The sequence below is a fragment of the Pleurodeles waltl genome, chromosome 1_1 (genome assembly GCF_031143425.1).
Source record: "Pleurodeles waltl isolate 20211129_DDA chromosome 1_1, aPleWal1.hap1.20221129, whole genome shotgun sequence".
NCBI lineage: Eukaryota > Metazoa > Chordata > Amphibia > Caudata > Salamandridae > Pleurodeles > Pleurodeles waltl.
Window position 1 is genome coordinate 19,165,916 of NC_090436.1, and position 22,048 is coordinate 19,187,963.

Below are 22,048 nucleotides of genomic sequence, written 5' to 3' on the forward strand. Positions count from 1 at the left end.
GAGTGCTTGTAGTTCACTCACTCTGTGAAGGGATGGTATGGCTACAAGAAATGTGGTCTTCAACGTGAGCATCTTTAGTGCGGCTTGATGTAGAGATTCAAAGGGTGTTTTCATCAACTTAGTACCACATTCCGGTTCCACGTGGGTGCGGGTACTTTCCTTGGTCGTGCTATTCTGTTAGCCCCTTCTAAAAATCTTTTGACTACTGGAGCTGTGAAAAAGCTTCTTCCTGTGTGACCTCTTGTGTAGGCCACCACTGCAGCTAAGTGCACTTTTAAAGATGCTTACGTCAACTTGCAGTCTAGCAGGTGTGTTAGATATTTCAACATCATTGCTTCCCTTGTGTTTTTCTTTAACAACCTACTTTTTAGACACCACAATCAGTATTACGGTATTTCCATTTTGCGATGTAACAATTCCTTGTAGTTGGCCTCCATGCCTCTCTGAGGACCGCCGTGTGCTCTCTGGCAGTTTTAGATGACTGAACTCTAAGTCATAGGCTGCCAGGCTTCAAGACTCTGGTTCTGGGTGTAGTATCCTTCCTCCTTTCATTGACAACGAGTCAGGTTGTGTTGATATTTTCAGAATGTTCCCCTGCGCCATTTCTATGTGTTATGAAAACCATGTCTGTCTTGCCCTTAGTTTTACCTTGCTTCTCCTGCATTTGTTGAACACTTTGTGTAGCAGTGGTATCGGGGCAAAAGCGTATGCAAATTTCCCTGACCAGTCTATCGACAGGGCATTCGGGCATTCCTTAATGACTGGTGAAGTGGATGTCTGGACACAAAGGCCCCGAATTTAAGAAGGGCCTAGTGCCAACTAGAGCCACATTAGCGTCATTTATTTGACGCTAATGTAGCGTTAGATTGGCAAAAACGCTGTGCCATATTTACAAAGTGGTGCAATGCTTGCATTGCGACACTTTTTAAACCCTTGCGCCACATTATGCCTGCACCGGTCATAATGTGTACAAGAGGGGCGTTCCCCTGTTGCGCCATTTTTTGCGGCATTTTTAATGCACCATAATAGGAGGTGCACCATTATTTTTAACGGGCCTCCATGTACTGTGCAGTATTAGCGCCAAAGCTTTTGGTGCTAATCCTGCAAAGTACAACAATAACGTCAAAAATGATGACGCTATTGTCCCTAACCTGCGCCATGGTGTGCCGTATGTTAAATATGGCGCACACATAGTGGCGTTAGGGGGACGCAATGGGCTGCAAGAAAAATGGCGCTTCATGACATGAAGTGCCACTTTTCTTAAATCTGGGCCAAAGTTTTGCAATTTTGAATTCTCTGGAGTTGTGAATAGGTCTATTTTCGGTGTTTCCCAGTTTCTGAAGATCATCTCGATCACTTTCTGATTGATTTCCCATTCGAGAGAGCACGTTGCTTGTCTGCTCAAGTTGTCTGCTTGAATATTGTCTGTGCCTCGTAGATGAACTGCTGTCATCTCTATTCTCCTCTGAATTGCCCACTTCCAGATTTCTTGAGCTAGCTTCATAAGAGCAAAGGATTGAGCGCCCCTTGCTTGTTGATATAAAACATTACTGTTGTATTGTCTGTTTGAATCAATGTTGTTTGCTGAACAGCTCTTTCTGAAATGCTTTTAAGGCTAGGAACGCGATCTTTAATTTGAAGATATTGATGTGCCGTGCAGCCTCCTGTTCCTTCCAGACTCCTGGTACATTGAGCGTGTTCATGTGAGATCTGCATCCATAGGACAGACATCTGTTGTAATGGCTTCTGTTGGAGATGGTTGTGTGAATGTTCTTCCTTGTATTATATGTGATCGGCTCCACCATGACATTTCCTGACGTACCCTCCGGGTGACAACCACTTGATCCTCCCAACTCCCTGTGGCTTGTGCCCACTGGTTCTGGAGTCATTCTTGAATTGGTCTCTGTTAGAAATGGGGTTTTTTGGTTGGCAGTCAGGTTGCCCTCTGTCCAAGCAAGGACCCTCACTCTAGTCAGGGTAAGTCACACACAATCCAAATTATCCTGTGCCCACCCTCTGGTAGCTTGGCACGAGCAGTCAGGCTTAACTTAGAAGGCAATGTGTAAAGTATTTGTGCAATAAATCATACAATACCACAATAAATACACCACACAGTGTTTAGAAAAATATAGAATATGTATCTGGATCTTTGTAGATCAACACAATAAAAGATGTAATAAGAATTTGTAGAAATATCACTGAAAGGTGATATAAAGGGGGTCATTCTGACCCTGGCGGTCACCGACCACGGGAGCACCGCCAACAGGCTGGCGGTGCTCCCAAGGGCATTCTGACCGCGGCGGTTCAGCCGCGGTCAGAAAGGGTAAACCGGCGGTCTCCCGCCGGTTTACCGCTGCCCCATTGAATCCTCCATGGCTGCGGAGCGCGCTCCGCAGCCATGGGGATTCTGACACCCCCTACCGCCATCCTGTTCCTGGCGGGTCTCCCGCCAGGAACAGGATGGCGGTAGGGGGTGCCGCGGGGCCCCTGGGGGCCCCTGCAGTGCCCATGCCCATGGCATGGGCACTGCAGGGGCCCCCGTAAGAGGGCCCCACAAAGTATTTCAGTGTCTGCTTTGCAGACACTGAAATACGCGATGGGTGCAACTGCACCCGTCGCACCCCTGCAACTACGCCGGCTCAATTCTGAGCCGGCGTCCTCGTTGCAGGGGCATTTCCGTTGGGCCGGCGGGCGCTCTTTTGGAGAGCGCCCGCCGGCCCAGCGGAAATGTTTGAATGGCCGCCGCGGTCTTTTGACCGCGGTGCGGTCATTTGTCGGCGGTACCTTGGCGGACGGCCTCCGCCGTCCGCCAAGGTCTGAATGACCCCCAAAGTGTCTTAAGTCTTTAAAAAGCAAACAAAGGGGGTCATTCTAACCCTGGCGGCCGGTGACCGCCAGGGTCACCGACCACGGGAGCACCGCCAACAGGCTGGCGGTGCTCCCGAGAGCATTCTGACCGCGGCGGTTCAGCCGCGGCCAGAAAGGGTAAACCGGCGGTCTCCCGCCGGTTTACCACTGCCCTTGTGAATCCTCCATGGCTGCGGAGCGAGCTCCGCAGCCATGGGGATTCTGACACCCCCTACCGCCATCCTGTTCCTGGCGGGTCTCCCGCCAGGAACAGGATGGCGGTAGGGGGTGCTGCGGGGCCCCTGGGGGCCCCTGCAGTGCCCATGCCCACGGCATGGGCACTGCAGGGGCCCCCGTAAGAGGGCCCCGCAAAGTATTTCAGTGTCTGCTAAGCAGACACTGAAATACGCGACGGGTGCAACTGCACCCGTCGCATCCCTGCAACTACGCCGGCTCAATTCTGAGCCGGCGTCCTCGTTGCAGGGGCATTTCCTCTGGGCCGGCGGGCGCTCTTTTGGAGAGCGCCCGCCGACCCAGAGGAAATGTCTGAATGTCCGCCGCGGTCTTTTGACCGCGGTGCGGTCATTCAGCGGCGGTACCTTGGCGGACGGCCTCCGCCGTCCGCCAAGGTCAAAATGACCCCCAAAGTCTCTTTCAAGCACAAAGTACCTGGTTTGGAGTGGAAAATCTCTGCAGAGGGCCGCAGAGGAGGAGATGCGTGGATAAATGGTGTGTGCGTCGCTTTCGCCCCTTCGCACACGGACTTGCGTCGTTATTTTTCACACAAGGAGACGTGCGTCGTTCTGCGGGAAGAAAAATTGTGTGTGCGTCGGTTTCGCCCCTTCACACACGGACTTGCGTTGTTATTTTTCACTCGGGGAAGACGTGCGTCGTTTTCCGGCACGCAGGCCGACTCCTTCTATGGTTCGCAGGATTACCAGATGCCCCAAGGTCTGTGCGTGGAATCCTAGACTTGTTAACCGGCTGCGCATCGTTCCGGGGACCTGTGCCTGGAATTTTCTTCCTCACGGCAGGCGTCGCGTCGATTTCCTCTCTGGAAGACGGGCAGCGTTGTCCAGGCGAGGCCGTGCGTCGAAGTTCCGGTCGCACTGTAGGCGTCACGTTGAGCGCCATCTTTCCGGATCAGCGTGCAGTGAATTTCTCACCGCAGAACAAGCTGTGCGTAGAATTTTTCGGCGCACACGGCATCCAGTTGAAAGAAAGAAGTCTTTTTGGTCCTGAGACTTCAGGAAACAGGAGACAAGCTCTATCCAAGCCCTTGGAGAGCACTTTTACAGCCAGACAAGAGTTCACACAAGGCAGCAGGCCAACAGCAAGGCAGCAGTCCTTTGTAGAAAGCAGACAGGTGAGTCCTTTGAGCAGCCAGGCAGTTCTTCTTGGCAGGTTACAGGTTCTGGTTCAGGTTTCTTCTCCAGCAAGTGTCTGATGAGGTAGGGCAGAGGCCCTGTTTTATACCCAAATGTGCCTTTGAAGTGGGGGAGACTTCAAAGAGTGGCTAAGAAGTGCACCAGGTTCCCTTTCAGTTCAATCCTGTCTGCCAGAGTCCCAGTAGGGGGTGTGGCAGTCCTTTGTGTGAGGGCAGGCCCTCCACCCTCCCAGCCCAGGAAGACCCATTCAAAATGCAGATGTATGCAAGTGAGGCTGAGCACCCTGTGTTTGGGGTGTGTCTGAGTGAATGCACAAGGAGCTGTCAACTAAACCTAGCCAGACGTGGATTGAAAGGCACAGAAAGATTTAAGTGCAGAGAAATGCTCACTTTCTAAAAGTGGCATTTCTAAAACAGTAATATTAAATCCAACTTCACCAGTCAGCAGGATTTTGTATTACTATTCGGGCCATACTAAGGGGGTTATTCTAACTTTGGAGGAGTGTTAATCCGTCCCAAAAGTGACGGTAAAGTGACGGATATACCACCAGCCGTATTACGAGTTCCATAGGATATAATGGACTCGTAATACAGCTGGTGGTAAATCCGTCACTTTTCCGCCACTTTTGGGACGGATTAACACCTCCTCCAAAGTTAGAATAACCCCCTAAATATGACCTTCCTACTCCTTTCAGATCAGCAGCTACCACTTCAATACTGTATGAGGGCAGCCTCAATGTTAGCCTATGAAGGGAGCAGGCCTCACAGTAGTGTAAAAACGAATTTATGAGTTTTACACTACCAGGACATATAACTCCACAGGTACATGTCCTGCCTTTTACCCACACAGCACTCTGCTCTAGGGGTTACCTAGGGCACACATTAGGGGTGACATATGTAGAAATAGGGGAGTTTTAGGCTTGGCAAGTACTTTTAAATGCCAAGTCGAAGTGGCAGTGAAACTGCACACACAGGCCTTGCAATGGCAGGCCTGAGACAAGGTTAAGGGGCTACGGAAGTGGGTGGCACAACCAGTGCTGCAGGCCCACTAGTAGCATTTAATCTACAGGCCCTAGGCACATATAGGGCCTCATTACGACCCTGGCGGGCGGCGGAGGCCGCCCGCCAGGATGCCGCCCTCCATAATACCGCTCCGCGGTCAGAAGACCGCGGAGGGTATTATGAGTTTTTCCCTGGGCTGGCGGGCGGTCTCCAAAAGACCGCCCGCCAGCCCAGGGAAAAACTCCCTTCCCACGAGGATGCCGGCTCGTAATCGAGCCGGCGGAGTGGGAAGGTGCGACGGGTGCTACTGCACCCGTCGCGTATTTCACTGTCTGCTACGCAGACAGTGAAATACTAGCGGGGCCCTCTTACGGGGGCCCCTGCAGTGCCCATGCCATTGGCATGGGCACTGCAGGGGCCCCCAGGGGCCCCACGACAATCCTTACCGCCATCCTGTTCCTGGCGGGCGAGCCGCCAGGAACAGGATGGCGGTAATGATTGTCAGAATCCCCTCGGCGGCGCAGCGAGCTGCGCCGCCTTGGAGGATTCTTAGGGGCAGTGGAAAACCGGCGGGAGACCGCCGGTTTTCCCTTTCTGACCGCGGTCAAAGCGCCGCGGTCAGAATGCCCAAGGGAGCACCGCCGGCCTGTCGGCGGTGCTCCCGCCCCCGTTGGCCCTGGCGGTTCTCTACCGCCAGGGTCATAATGAGGCCCATAGTGTACTCTACTAGGGTCTTACAAGTAAATCAAATAGTCAATCATGGATAAACCAATCAACAGTACAATTTACACAGAGAGCATATGCACTTTAGCACTGGTTAGCAGTGTTAAAGTGCCCAGAGTTCATAAGCCAACAACAACAGGTCAGAAAAAATAGGAGGAAGGAGGCAAAAAGTTTGGGGATGACCCTGTCAAAAAGCCAGGTCCAACAGTCTCATGTGCAATCTTGCATGTGAAATTAACAGGATGCATGATGCCATCTTTCCTATTAATTTCCCCACAGTCCTCACTGTCAGAGTTTGTCCCTTCTGGTAAAGGTGAATTTCTTGGTAGAGCGACTGAATTCTTTTCTCGCTGGGATATGCTTTCCCCTGTATCGAGCTGATCCTTTATCTCAGAAACTTACTTTCCAGTTCTGCACTGATGATGATTTTTCTAGGTTTAACAAGACACCCAGTGTGAATAATGTCATTATTACCTGCTGCATATGTTTCTGGCACTTTTTGCATGAGTTTGCCCTTACCTACCAGTAATCTAGGTAAGGGTAGACATGTTTCCCTTGCTTTCTGAGGTGAGCTGCTACTGCGGGTAGGTACTTTGGGAAGACATTTGGAGCAGAAATGCCAGCACTGTGAACGGGTACTGGGTTTTGTTTACTACAAATCACAGGTATTTTTTGCTTTGTATTCATTGAGATGTGCAAGTAAGTGCCCTTCAGAACTAATCATTGCCATGTAATCCACTTTTTGCAGTTGTGGGATAACCTCCTGTAAGGTTGTCATCTTGAGTCTTTGTGTTTTATAAACTTGTTTATGAGTCTAAGAGCTAGGATTGGTCGCAGGGATCCATCTACCTTTGGTATTAGGAAATATGTTGGGTACTTTCCTTTGCTGATCTCTGTTTTGGGGCCGTCCTCTATTGCTTTCTCCCAGCAATTCCTTCACTAATTTGAGTAGTTGTGATGTTTCTTCCTTTGGATGTATCTTTGGTTTGGTCCCCTTGCTGGAGGTGTCATTAACTATTCTATGCAATATCCCAATTTTGTGATGTTTAATATCCATTTCTCTGATGTGATCTTCCTCCACTCTTGGAGGAAGATTTTTGTTCTGCCTACCAGTATTGTTGTGTGTGAGAGGTTAGGATGCTTTAAGTCACCTCTTATTGGTTTTATTTGCAAAAGATTGTGAGTCTCCTTTGAGTCACTTGCTGGTGGAGGTTGTGTCTCCTCTTTGAGGCTCTCCTCTTCCCCTTGGTCCTCCCCGAAAGGATCGGCATCCTTGTTATTAAAATTGCCACTGTTGTTGGGGTGCTGTTGATACGTTGGTCCTGAGAAACATTTGGTGGGAGGTCTTTGATAGGATGCTGCCTCCTCCTGTAGGGCTTTGCAATAGCATGGACCTCTTCTTATGCCTCCTCTGGACATGCAATGACCCCAGCGACTTTGTTTTTTCATTGTCTTCCTTGATTTGATTTAATATATTATCTACTTTGCTCCAAAACAGTTGTTTTCCATTAAGTGGGGTCTTTAGAATGTTGGCTTGTACTTCAGGTTTGAACCCTGACATTCGCAGCCACGAGTGCCTCCGTAAGTTTGCCCCCATCATCCTCTGACGGCTTGGGTGTCCCCGCATCAATGGATGATTTGAAGAAGGTATTCGCAATGTTCTTTCCCTCTTCTGACAGATGTGCCACTCTTTTCTTATACTGCTCTGGGAGATGTTTCATTAACTCAGCCATATGCTCGCAGCGCTGTCAGGCGTGTCTATTCAGTAAGGCATTAGAGTTTGCAATACGCCACTAATTTGCTGCAATGAGTTTGAATGTGAGTCTCACGAGGTCCATCCTCTTACTCTCCTTTTCTGAAGGCGACCTGATGTTGAAGGGATGTTAATCATTTTACATACTGTTGTATTAATGATGGAATCTGCTGGCACTGAACCCTTGATGTAAGCTGGATCCTTCGATGAGAACGTGTATTTCTTCTCCGCCCTTGGAGTCACAGCTCTACAAGTGGTGGGCTCTTTGAATGCTTCTCTCTCCTGATTTACTACACTAGGAAACATTGGCAGGAATTCGTTCCTGGCTTGAGATGGTTGTAGTGTCTCTAAGAGGAAACAGGATTGGGGTTTCTCCTCCTCTAGTTGGACCCCCTATTTATCATCAGCCTTCTAGGTTACCTGGTTATAGATTACGATGTCGTTGGGAGGTGAAGGTATCGACAGACAGGTGTCAACAGCTTCTTCCGGGAAGTCTGTTTCTAGGTCTTCCCAATGGCACTCAGTATACTCTGACTCTACAGAGCCCTGATATCAGGTCTCCAACTGTTCCTCTTCTTCCTCATAGAAGAGTTCTTCCTCTTCCTCTTGCAGTTCTGGGGTCAAAGGGGCCTCTAGTTCTTAGACTTTTTTTTCCTTGACCTTTCAGCGTCAAGTCTTGTGTGGGATTTGAAATCCCTTCAAGGATTCTTCAAATTCGTTGTGTTTTTGGAGTAAGGCATTCATTGAAGTTTGCAGGCTCTTCCTTTTCCTTTTGATTTCTGCTGAATTGTCTTCAGCGTTGACAAGCCTTTTTCTCTTTGTTGTTGAAGAATCCTTCATTGATATGTGCGCTGCTGAGCTTCTGAGCTCCTCCCCAGCCTTCTCTTTTTTTGACGTTGAAACGTCTTTCCTTCGACCGTCTTTCGACGACTGGGATATTTCAGGAGTTCTCCCTCTGTTTAGAGTCAGATTTTCATGACCCAGGCCCTTTTTTTGGAGTCTCTCTTACCTCCTGTTTTTTCAAGCTGCCTGGGGTTCGACGTTGACAATACTCAAGTCAGCATCCGATGTTCCTCCCTAGACATCTTCAGGGATATTTTCCTCCTCGTCACTCGACAACCCCAGGTCTTTCAGGAATGGAGAGGTACCTTTCCCCATTGTAGGTGCGCTCGTCTTTGCCTTTCCCTCACCCTCAGCGTCTTGGATGTAAATACAGCACAGGGGTTGCAGTCCTCACTCCTATGTTCAACGGCAGGCAAAGATTGCACACTGGGTGCTAATCCTTTGGCACAAATTTGTCATGGCAATTTGGGCAGAACTAGAATAGAGTCTTCTCCATCCAGGCCATCCGTGGGGCTCCCGATCTGGTTTCCCTAAATAAATTCCCTTGAGGGAATCCTGCTTCTTCTCTGTCGACTTGCCACTGTACCTCTTGTTCGCTGTTTGTCTTCAAAGTTGGTGATTCTTTTAGCGAACTTTGACATACTTCTTCAAAGTTTTTCTTCCTATTGTTGGACAGCCTTCAGCCAAACATCCAGACCCAAAGGCAGAAAAAAAGAATTTGAAGATGGTGACCAAAGGTGGGAGCTTCCGGAGGAGGGGATACAGTGTCACAGGAAACGCCAAATGGGCAGATCCGTCAATTCCCAAAAACAAAAAACAAAGGAAGGACTAAAAAAGACAAAAAGTTAGAGAATTTCAGACCCAGCCACTAGATGGCAGAACAATGCACAGCATGTGAATCCAGAAAAGATTTACGCTGCAAAACCAAAGTTTGTTGTTTAGTTCCTCTCCAGTAGACTCAGCAAAACCTGCATATTTGCAACCTAGACTCCAGTAAAGGGCTATCATCCCTGTGGCAAAAATTCGAATAACTATTAAGTGAGTTACACCTTCTCTTTTTATGGCACACATATGGCAACTCAATTCCTAACAAACTCAGGGACAAAAGAAACTTCCTGTTCTTCAAGACAAAAACTCAAAGATTTACAGTTCTTAGTGTTCATGCTGTCATTAGTCTATCTTCACTATCAACCTTGATTTACGTGTGCCCCACCACAGGTAGAGTATTTACAAATGGTATAAACATTAAAATCAATATTTTAAGCCATTTTAGAACTTGGGTCTGCCATAAGGCCACAGACGAAGGGCCTGATTTAGATATTGGTGGACCGGTTACTCCATCGGCGGGAGGGATATCCATCACCATTGTGACGGAGTAACTCACCCACCAAGGTCTAAGGGCTTGATTTAGAGTTTGGTGGAGGGAATACTCCTTCACAAATGTGATGGATATCCCATCTGCCGTATTAGGATCTCCATATGATATAGTGGGATTGTAATACAGTAGACGGGATATCTGTCATGTTTGTGATAGAGTAATCCCCTCCGTCAAATTCTAAATTAGGACCAAAATCTGGCCCATGGATGGAAGGCCGTAGACATAGACAAAAGACTACAGTTTCTGTTGTTCAGACTCCAATGTTTGAGGCCCCTGACAACATGTGCATTACTAAGCATGAGGTTTTGTCAGTAGTAATCCCACCCTGTCCCTCACCAGTAGGTTGACTGTACAGCTCATGCAGTAGGCCTTGTTCTCGTCGTTCATCACGGCTCGGTAGTCCAGAAGTCTTTCCAGCAGACCAGTGACGAGGGCAACAAAGTTCTCCCCTGGCTTGGCCAGTTGAGGATGCTTCTTACAGCAGCTGAGGAGGCTGGAAGTACATGAGATTGGGATGTCAGTGGGAAGCAAGCAGTTGTGGGATTATAGCGCGGTACAAAATACAACCAGATTGTTTTTATGCTGAAGGATAACAGCATTAAGGACGGTTCCCCTTTACATGCAAAGTGTTGCTCGGAGGTAAAATCATTAGTCAATTGCCCCATACTCACAGAGGATGCAGTGGTGGAATTAATTAACCAAACTAAGGCCCTTATTACAACTTCAGCGGTCTTACAGAAAGACCGCTGGAGCCGCAGGCGCCACTATACCGCCAGTGCTGGCGCTACTTGTGGCTCCCTATTATGACTTTTCCGCTGGGCCAGCGGACGGAAACAGCATTTCCATCCGCTAGCCCAGCGGAAAAGTCACATCAACATTGCAGCCGGCCTATAATAGAGCCAGCAGCAATGTTGATGTGCAGCAGGTGCAGCAGCACCTCTCGCGCATTTCACTGCCCGAAATTAGGGCAGTGAAATGCGCGATGGGGCTGCGCCTGGGGGCCCCTGCACTGCATATGCCAAGTGCATGGGCAGTGCAGGGGCCCCCAGGGGCACCCTGAGACCCCCTTACCACCACCCTTTCCATGGCGGTGTTTACTACCATGGACATGCTGGCGGTTGGGGACTCATAATCCCCAGGGCAGCAGTGCTTGCACCGCTACCCTGAGGATTATTACCGCTTGGCAGAAGCCTGACGGTATAGTGGAGGGGCCAGCGGTATGGCCGTGGCTAATGCGCCATGGTCATAATACACTGGCGGAACACTGCTAGCCTGTTGGCGCCGGCCACCTGGGTCGTAATGAGGCCCTAAATCTGGAGCTCCTTTTGATCCATATCCTCCAAAATCATGCATGAAATTAAGGAAGTAGTTGCACTAACTATCACTCAGTTATTTAATTACATATTGGAGATGAGATCTTTTCCTTCTGAATGGAAGAGGGCTTCAATTCTTCCACTGTCGAAAAAGGCAACGTTGGATCCTAAAGAGGTGAAGAACGACCGTCCCATATCTCGTCTTCCCCTAGCAGCGAAGGTTTTGGAAAAACATGGGAATATCTCCCTGTCCAAGTACATAGCGGAGGACAATGCGCTAGGTCCATCTCAGTTTGGACTTAGGCCCAATCACAGCACAGAATCTGCTTTGGTTGTGGCCACTGACCAAGTGAGGACTATTCTGGACAGAGGAGGAAGGCCGCCTTGATTTTATTAGATATCTCAGCAGCTTTTGACATAGTTGACCATGAGATTTGCAGCTGGCAGGAAGTGGTTTAAGAGGCTCAGTATTAAAGCTGTTCCGTTCTTTACTCTCACAGAGAGAACATTTTGCGGCGGTGGGAGACCTGACGTCAAAACCTTTCACTTTGCCTTGAGGAGTTCCGCAGGGCCCATCATTGAGTCCCACTCTGTTCAATATCTATGTGGCACCACTGGATAAAGTAATTCATTAGTTTGGCTTTCCTCCCATTGCATATGCTGATGATACTCAGCTTATTGTCTCTATCGCAAACAACTCCGACGGCTTCGACGTTTAGTAAACGTATGGAGGAAGTTGTACTGTCTGATGCTCAATGCATCTAAAACTGAGGTCCTTTGTTTTGGAACAAATTCCCCTACCTCTAATCTATCCTGGTGGCCTCAACTTTTGGACCCTCCCCCATCACCAGTGTCCACAGTTAAGAATTTAGATATTTCATCCGACACCAGCGTGTCCTTCAATGCGCAGATAAATAGGTTAACTTTTTCGTGTTTTTATTTGCTGCACACAATCAGGAAAGTTCTGGCATGCATTCAGCTTGAGATGAAAAAAACTGTGGTCACTGCACTGGTTTTCTCCAGATTGCATTACTGTAATGCCCTTTATTTGGGCATCCACCAGCATTCCTTAAACAGATTGCAAAGGCTCCACAATGCAGCAGCGAGAACCCTAAACAATTTCTAAATTCCAGTCAGTTTCAGACAGAACTTCACTGGTTGCCCTTGAGGAAAAGAGTTGAATTGAAATCACTGTGTCTTGGTCATAAATCACTGTATGGGATGCTCCCACTTAATGTAAGCAAAATATCATCTAGTACACCCCAGCAGAGACTGTAGGTCCTTCTACTCTAAAATGATCAAGGTCTGTAACATCAGGAGATCTAGGTGGGGTGGGTAAGAGATTGATGCATATCTGTGGAATAATTTGCCAGATCAACTGAAAGGCCAACCCAATGTTATGAGCTTCAGATAACAGCTTAAAACCTGGGTGTTCTCTGGTCCAGTTGGGGAGATATAATCTGTGTCTGGGGGATGCACGTGGCACAGGTTGCAATCATAGGAGGCAGTGGTAGTTTTTAGCACCAGGACGCCTCTGTCATTCGAGCGCTCTATCAAAATTATCAATATCAATAAACTGTGAACATTAGCCCTGTGGCTGTGGATAAAACATTTTGGGATGTCCACTGGATACGAATAGTGGTGTTTGCAAAAGTCCACTGGCTGTGGATAGAGCTGCATGGGATGTCCACTGGCTGTGGATAGAGCTGCATGGGATGTCCACTGGCTGTGGATAGAGCTGCATGGGATGTCCGCTGGCTGTGGATAGAGCTGCATGGGATGTCCGCTGGCTGTGGATAGAGCTGCATGGGATGTCCGCTGGCTGTGGATAGAGCTGCATGGGATGTCCGCTGGCTGTGGATAGAGCTGCATGGGATGTCCGCTGGCTGTGGATAAAGCTGCATGGGATGTCCGCTGGCTGTGGATAAAGCTGCATGGGATGTCCGCTGGCTGTGGATAGAGCTGCATGGGATGTCCAGTGGATGTGGATAAAGCTGCATGGGATGTCGGCTGGCTGTGGATAAAGCTGCATGGGATGTCCACTGGTTGTGAATAAAGCTGCATGGGATGTCCGCTGCCTGTGGATAGAGCTGCATAGGATGTCCACTGGCTGTGGATAGAGCTGCATGGGATGTCCGCTGTCTGTGGATAAAGCTGCATGAGGTGTCCGCTGACTGTGGATAAAGCTGCATGGGATGTGGGCTGGCTGTGGATAAAGCTGCATGGGATGTGGGCTGGCTGTGGATAAAGCTGGATGGGATGTCGGCTGGCTGTGGATAAAGCTGCATGGGATGTCCACTGGTTGTGAATAAAGCTGCATGGGATGTCCGCTGGCTGTGGATAGAGCTGCATGGGATGTCCACTGGCTGTGGATAGAGCTGCATGGGATGTCCGCTGTCTGTGGATAAAGCTGCATGAGGTGTCCGCTGGCTGTGGATAAAGCTGCATGGGATGTGGGCTGGCTGTGGATAAAGCTGCATGGGATGTGGGCTGGCTGTGGATAAAGCTGCATGGAATGTCCACTGGCTGTGGAGAAAGCTGCATGAGATGTCTTCCGCTTGTGGATAAAGCTGCATGGGGTGTCCGCTGGCTGTGGATAAAGCTGCATGGGATGTGGGCTGGTTGTGGATAAAGCTGCATGGGATGTCGGCTGGCTGTGGATAGAGCTGCATGGGGTGTGGGCCGTCTGTGGATAAAGCTGCATGGGGTGTGGGCTGGCTGTGGATAAAGCTGCATGGGGTGTCCGCTGGCTGTGGATAAAGCTGCATGGGATGTGGGCTGGCTGTGGATAAAGCTGCATGGGATGTGGGCTGGCTGTGGATAAAGCTGCATGGGATGTCAGCTGTCTGTGGATAAAGCTGCATGGGATGTGGGCTGGCTGTGGATAAAGCTGCATGGGATGTCGGCTGGCTGTGGATAGAGCTGCATTGGGTGTGGGCTGTCTGTGGATAAAGTTGCATGGGGTGTGGGCTGGCTGTGGATAAAGCTGCATGGGGTGTCCGCTGGCTGTGGATAAAGCTGCATGGGATGTGGGCTGGCTGTGGATAAAGCTGCATGGGATGTGGGCTGGCTGTGGATAAAGCTGCATGGGATGTCCACTGGCTGTGGAGAAAGCTGCATGAGATGTGGGCTGGCTGTGGATAAAGCTGCATGGGATGTGGGCTGGCTGTGGATAAAGCTGCATGGGATGTCCACTGGCTGTGGAGAAAGCTGCATGAGATGTCTTCCGCTTGTGGATAAAGCTGCATGGGGTGTCCGCTGACTGTGGATAAAGCTGCATGGGATGTGGGCTGGCTATGGATAAAGCTGCATGGGATGTCCGCTGGCTATGGATAAAGTTGCATGGGATGTCCGCTGACTGTGGATAGAGCTGCATGGGATGTCCGCTGGCTGTGGATAGAGCTGTATGGGATGTCCACTAGCAGTGGATAGAGCTGCGTGGGATGTCCACTGGTTGTGGATAAAGCTGCATGGGATGTCCGCTGGCTATGGATAAAGTTGCATGGGATGTCCGCTGACTGTGGATAGAGCTGCATGGGATGTCTGCTGGCTGTGGAGACAGCGGCATGGGGTGTCCACTGGATACGAATAGTGGTGTTTGGAAGGTCTGCTGGCTGTGGATGGCCGCTACATGGAATGTCAGCTGACTGTGGCTGATCACTGTATGGAATGTCCATTGGCTGTGGATAGCCACAGTATAGAGAGTCCGCTGGCTGTGGATAGTGCCGCATGGAATGCCCTCTGGCTGTGAATACTGTTGTAAGGAATGTCTACTGATGATGCATAGTATTGTATGGAATGTCCACTGGTTGTGTTTAGTCCTTTATGGAATGTTTGCTGGCTGTGGGTAGTACTGTATGGAATGTCCACCGGTTGTGGATAGTCACTGTACGGAATGTCTACTGCCTGTGGATAGTGATTTATGGAATGTGCCATGGCAGTGAATAGTCACTGCAAGGAATATAGGCTGTCTGTGGACAGTCACTGTCAGGAATGTGCATGCCCTGTGGCCGGTCACTGTAAGGAATGTGTACTGGCTGTGGCCGGTCAATGCAAGGAATGTGCAGTGGCTGTGGCCGGTCACTGTAAGGAATGTGCACTGGCTGTGGCCGGTCACTGTAAGGAATGTGCACTGACTGTGGACGGTCACTGTCAGGAATGTGCAGTGGCTGTGGACGGTCACTGCATGGAATGTGCAGTGGCTGTGGACGGTCACTGTAAGGAATGTGCAGTGGCTGTGGCCGATCACTGCAAGGAATGTGCAGTGGCTGTGGCCGGTCACTGTAAGGACTGTGCACTGGCTGTGGCCGGTCACTGTAAGGAATGTGCACTGACTGTGGACGGTCACTGTAAGGAATGTGCACTGGCTGTGGACAGTCACTGTAAGGAACGTGCAGTGGCTCTGGATGTTCACTGTAAGGAATGTGCACTGGCTGTGGACGGTCACTGTAAGGAATGTGCACTGGGTGTGGAGCGTCACTGTAAGGAATGTGCACTGGCTGTGGACGGTTTCTGTAAGGAATGTGCAATGGCTATTGATGGTCACTGTAAGGAATGTGCCCGGGCTGTGGCCGATCACTGCAAGGAATGTGCACTGGGTGTGGACGGTCACTGTAAGGAATGTGCACTGGCTGTGGATGGTCACTGTAAGGAATGTGCGCTGGCTGTGGACAGTCAGTGACAGGAATGTGTACTAGCTGTGCACGGTCCCTGTAAGGAATGTGCACTGGCTATGGATGGTCACTGCAAGGAATGTGCACTGGCTGTGGACGGTCAGTGTAAGGAATGTGCACTGGCTGTGGACGGTCGCTGTAAGGAATGTGCAATGACTGTGGACAGTCAGTGTAAAGAATGTGCACTGACTGTGGACGGTCACTGTAAGGAATGTGCACTGGCTGTGGACGGTCACTGTAAGGAATGTGCACTGACGGTCACTGTAAGGAATGTGCACTGGCTGAGGACGGTCACTGTAAGGAATGTGCACTGGCTGAGGACGGTCACTGTAAGGAATGTGCACTGCCTGTGAACGGTCACTGTAAGGAATGTGCACTGGCTGTGGACGGTCACTGTTAGGAATGTGCACGGGCTGTGAACGGTCACTGTTAGGAATGTGCACTGGCTGGGAAAGGTCACTGTAAGGAATGTGCACTGGGTGTGGACAGTCACTGTAAGGAATGTGCACGGGCTGTGGACGGTCACTGAAAGGAATTTGCACGGGCTGTGGATGGTCACTGTAAGGAATGTGCATGCCCTGTGGTAGGTCACTGTAAGGAATGTGCACTGGCTGTGAACGGTCACTGTAAGGAATGTGCACTGGCTGTGGACGGTCACTGTAACAAATGTGTACTGGCTGTGGCCGGTCACTGCAAGGAATGTGCAGTGGCTGTGGCCGGTCACTGTAAGGAATGTGCACTGGCTGTGGCCGGTCACTGTAAGGAATGTGCACTGACTGTGGACGGTCACTGTCAGGAATGTGCAGTGGCTGTGGACGGTCTCTGCATGGAATGTGCAGTGGCTGTGGACGGTCACTGTAAGGAATGTGCAGTGGCTGTGGCCGATCACTGCAAGGAATGTGCAGTGGCTGTGGCCGGTCACTGTAAGGAATGTGCACTGGCTGTGGCCGGTCACTGTAAGGAATGTGCACTGACTGTGGACGGTCACTGTAAGGAATGTGCACTGACTGTGGACGGTCACTGTAAGGAATGTGCACTGGCTGTGGACAGTCACTGTAAGGAACGTGCATTGGCTGTGGATGTTCACTGTAAGGAATGTGCACTGGCTGTGGACGGTCACTGTAAGGAATGTGCACTGGGTGTGGAGCGTCACTGTAAGGAATGTGCACTGACGGTGGACAGTCACTGTAAAGAATGTGCACTGGGTGTGGACAGTCACTGTAAGGAATGTGCATTGGCTGTGGACGGTCACTGTGAGGTATGTGCACTGGCTGTGGACGGTCACTGTGAGGAATGTGCACTGGCTGTGGACAGTCACTGTAAGGAATGTGCACTGGCTGTGGACGGTCACTGTAAGGAATGTGCACTGGCTGTGGACGGTTTCTGTAAGGAATGTGCAATGGCTATTGATGGTCACTGTAAGGAATGTGCCCGGGCTGTGGCCGATCACTGCAAGGAATGTGCACTGGGTGTGGACGGTCACTGTAAGGAATGTGCACTGGCTGTGGATGGTCACTGTAAGGAATGTGCGCTGGCTGTGGACGGTCAGTGACAGGAATGTGTACTAGCTGTGCACGGTCCCTGTAAGGAATGTGCACTGGCTATGGATGGTCACTGCAAGGAATCTGCACTGGCTGTGGACGGTCAGTGTAAGGAATGTGCACTGGCTGTGGACGGTCGCTGTAAGGAATGTGCACTGACTGTGGACAGTCAGTGTAAAGAATGTGCACTGACTGTGGACGGTCACTGTAAGGAATGTGCACTGGCTGTGGACGGTCACTGTAAGGAATGTGCACTGACGGTCACTGTAAGGAATGTGCACTGGCTGAGGACGGTCACTGTAAGGAATGTGCACTGGCTGAGGACGGTCACTGTAAGGAATGTGCACTGCCTGTGAACGGTCACTGTAAGGAATGTGCACTGGCTGTGGACGGTCACTGTTAGGAATGTGCACGGGCTGTGAACGGTCACTGTTAGGAATGTGCACTGGCTGGGGAAGGTCACTGTAAGGAATGTGCACTGGGTGTGGACAGTCACTGTAAGGAATGTGCACGGGCTGTGGACGGTCACTGAAAGGAATTTGCACAGGCTGTGGATGGTCACTGTAAGGAATGTGCATGCCCTGTGGAAGGTCACTGTAAGGAATGTGCACTGGCTGTGAACGGTCACTGTAAGGAATGTGCACTGGCTGTGGACGGTCACTGTAAGGAATGTGTACTGGCTGTGGCCGGTCACTGCAAGGAATGTGCAGTGGCTGTGGCCGGTCACTGTAAGGAATGTGCACTGGCTGTAGCCGGTCACTGTAAGGAATGTGCACTGACTGTGGACGGTCACTGTCAGGAATGTGCAGTGGCTGTGGACGGTCACTGCATTGAATGTGCAGTGGCTGTGGACGGTCACTGTAAGGAATGTGCAGTGGCTGTGGCCGATCACTGCAAGGAATGTGCAGTGGCTGTGGCCGGTCACTGTAAGGAATGTGCACTGGCTGTGGCCGGTCACTGTAAGGAATGTGCACTGACTGTGGACGGTCACTGTAAGGAATGTGCACTGGCTGTGGACGGTTTCTGTAAGGAATGTGCAATGGCTATTGATGGTCACTGTAAGGAATGTGCCCAGGCTGTGGCCGATCACTGCAAGGAATGTGCACTGGGTGTGGACGGTCACTGTAAGGAATGTGCACTGGCTGTGGACAGTTTCTGTAAGGAATGTGCAATGGCTATTGATGGTCATTGTAAGGAATGTGCCCGGGCTGTGGCCGATCACTGCAAGGAATGTGCACTGGGTGTGGACGGTCACTGTAAGGAATGTGCACTGGCTGTGGATGGTCACTGTAAGGAATGTGCGCTGGCTGTGGACGGTCAGTGACAGGAATGTGTACTAGCTGTGCACGGTCCCTGTAAGGAATGTGCACTGGCTATGGATGGTCACTGCAAGAAATGTGCACTGACTGTGGACGGTCAGTGTAAGGAATGTGCACTGGCTGTGGACGGTCGCTGTAAGGAATGTGCACTGACTGTGGACAGTCAGTGTAAAGAATGTGCACTGACTGTGGACGGTCACTGTAAGGAATGTGCACTGGCTGTGGACGGTCACTGTAAGGAATGTGCACTGACGGTCACTGTAAGGAATGTGCACTGGCTGAGGACGGTCACTGTAAGGAATGTGCACTGTCTGAGGACGGTCACTGTAAGGAATGTGCACTGCCTGTGAACAGTCACTGTAAGGAATGTGCACTGGCTGTGGACGGTCACTGTTAGGAATGTGCACGGGCTGTGAACGGTCACTGTTAGGAATGTGCACTGGCTGGGGAAGGTCACTGTAAGGAATGTGCACTGGGTGTGGACAGTCACTGTAAGGAATGTGCACAGGCTGTGGACGGTCACTGAAAGGAATTTGCACGGGCTGTGGATGGTCACTGTAAGGAATGTGCATGCCCTGTGGAAGGTCACTGTAAGGAATGTGCACTGGCTGTGAACGGTCACTGTAAGGAATGTGCACTGGCTGTGGACGGCCACTGTAAGGAATGTGTACTGGCTGTGGCTGGTCACTGCAAGGAATGTGCAGTGGCTGTGGCCGGTCACTGTAAGGAATGTGCACTGGCTGTAGCTGGTCACTGTAAGGAATGTGCACTGACTGTGGACGGTCACTGTCAGGAATGTGCAGTGGCTGTGGACGGTCACTGCATGGAATGTGCAGTGGCTGTGGACGGTCACTGTAAGGAATGTGCAGTGGCTGTGGCCGATCACTGCAAGGAATGTGCAGTGGCCGGTCACTGTAAGGAATGTGCACTGGCTGTGGCCGGTCACTGTAAGGAATGTGCACTGACTGTGGACGGTCACTGTAAGGAATGTGCACTGACTGTGGACGGTCACTGTAAGGAATGTGCACTGGCTGTGGACAGTCACTGTAAGGAACGTGCAGTGGCTGTGGATGTTCACTGTAAGGAATGTGAACTGGCTGTGGACGGTCACTGTAAGGAATGTGCACTGGGTGTGGAGCGTCACTGTAAGGAATGTGCACTGACTGTGGACAGTCACTGTAAGGAATGTGCACTGGGTGTGGACAGTCACTGTAAGGAATGTGCATTGGCTGTGGACGGTCACTGTGAGGAATGTGCACTGGCTGTGGACGGTCACTGTGAGGAATGGGCACTGGCTGTGGACAGTCACTGTAAGGAATGTGCACTGGCTGTGGACGGTCACTGTAAGGAATGTGCACTGGCTGTGGCCGATCACTGCAAGGAATGTGCACTGGGTGTGGACGGTCACTGTAAGGAATGTGCACTGGCTGTGGATGGTCACTGTAAGGAATGTGCGCTGGCTGTGGACGGTCAGTGACAGGAATGTGTACTAGCTGTGCATGGTCCCTGTAAGGAATGTGAACTGGCTATGGATGGTCACTGCAAGGAATGTGCACTGGCTGTGGACGGTCAGTGTAAGGAATGTGCACTGGCTGTGGACGGTCGCTGTAAGGAATGTGCACTGACTGTGGACAGTCAGTGTAAAGAATGTGCACTGACTGTGGACGGTCACTGTAAGGAATGTGCACTGGCTGTGGACGGTCACTGTAAGGAATGTGCACTGACGGTCACTGTAAGGAATGTGCACTGGCTGAGGACGGTCACTGTAAGGAATGTGCACTGGCTGAGGACGGTCACTGTAAGGAATGTGCACTGCCTGTGAACGGTCACTGTAAGGAATGTGCACGGGCTGTGAACGGTCACTGTTAGGAATGTGCACTGGCTGGGGAAGGTCACAGTAAGGAATGTTGTAGGAGGCTGGACTGGCTTGTAGTGAGTACCAAGGGGTACTTGCACCTTGCACCAGGCCCAGTTATCCCTTATTAGTGTATAGGGTGTCTAGCAGCTTAGGCTGATAGATAATGGTAGCTTAGCAGAGCAGCTTAGGCTGAACTAGGAGACGTGTGAAGCTACTACAGTACCACTTAGTGTCATATGCACAATATCATAAGAAAACACAATACACAGTTATACTAAAAATAAAGGTACTTTATTTTTATGACAATATGCCAAAGTATCTTAGAGTGTACCCTCAGTGAGAGGATAGGAAATATACACAAGATATATATACACAATAGCAAAAATATGCAGTATAGTCTTAGAAAACAGTGCAAACAATGTATAGTTACAATAGGATGCAATGGGGAAACATAGGGATAGGGGCAACACAAACCATATACTCCAGAAGTGGAATGCGAACCACGAATGGACCCCAAACCTATGTGACCTTGTAGAGGGTCGCTGGGACTATTAGAAAATAGTGAGAGTTAGAAAAATAACCCTCCCCAAGACCCTGAAAAGTGAGTGCAAAGTGCACTAAAGTTCCCCTAAGGACAAAATAGTCGTGTTAGAGGGAAAATGCAAGGAAAACACAAATCAGCAATGCAACAACGATGGATTCCTGACTGAGGGTACCTGTGGAACAAGGGGACCAAGTCCAAAAGTCACAAGCAACTCGGAGATGGGCAGATGCCCAAGAAATGCCAGCGGTTGGTGCAAAGAAGCTCTTACTAGGCTGAAGAACTGTGAATACTGCAGGAACGACAAGGGCTAGAGACTTCCTCTTTGGAGGATGGATCCCCTACGCCTTGGAGAGTCGTGCAGAAGTGTTTTCCCGCCGGATGGACGCCAACAAGCCTTGCTACACGCAAATCGTGCGTTTGGCGTTTTTGGACGCTGCTGGGGCCCAGGAGGGACCAGGAGGTCGCAAATTGGACCTGCAGAGAGAGGGGACGTCGAGCAAGACAAAGAGCCCTCACTGAAGCAGGTAGCACCCGGAGAAGTGCCAGAAACAGGCACTACAAGGATGCGTGAAACGGTGCTCGCCGAAGTTGCACAAAGGAGTCCCACGTCGCCGGAGACCAACTTAGAAAGTCGTGCAATGCAGGTTAGAGTGCCGTGGACCCAGGCTTGGCTGTGCACGAAGGATTTCCGCCAGAAGTGCACAGGGGCCGGAGTAGCTTGCAAAGTCGCGGTTCCCAGCAATGCAGCCCAGCGAGGTGAGGCAAGGACTTACCTCCACCAAACTTGGGCTGAAGAGTCACTGGACTGTGGGGGTCACTTGGACGGTGTCGCTGGATTCGAGGGACCTCGCTCGTCGTGCTGAGAGG

General features: G+C 50.4%; 1 protein-coding gene across 1 annotated transcript in view; it reads right to left on the reverse strand.

The window, feature by feature from the left end:
* The window catches only part of LOC138255404 (dedicator of cytokinesis protein 2-like), a 1,984,107-nt gene that overhangs the window by 111,820 nt on the left and 1,850,239 nt on the right, over positions 1-22,048 (reverse strand). Inside the window, exon 36 of the mRNA XM_069205837.1 lies at positions 10,270-10,426. Within this exon, the coding sequence (XP_069061938.1) occupies positions 10,270-10,426 (157 nt within the window). The remainder of the gene's footprint in view (positions 1-10,269; positions 10,427-22,048) is intronic.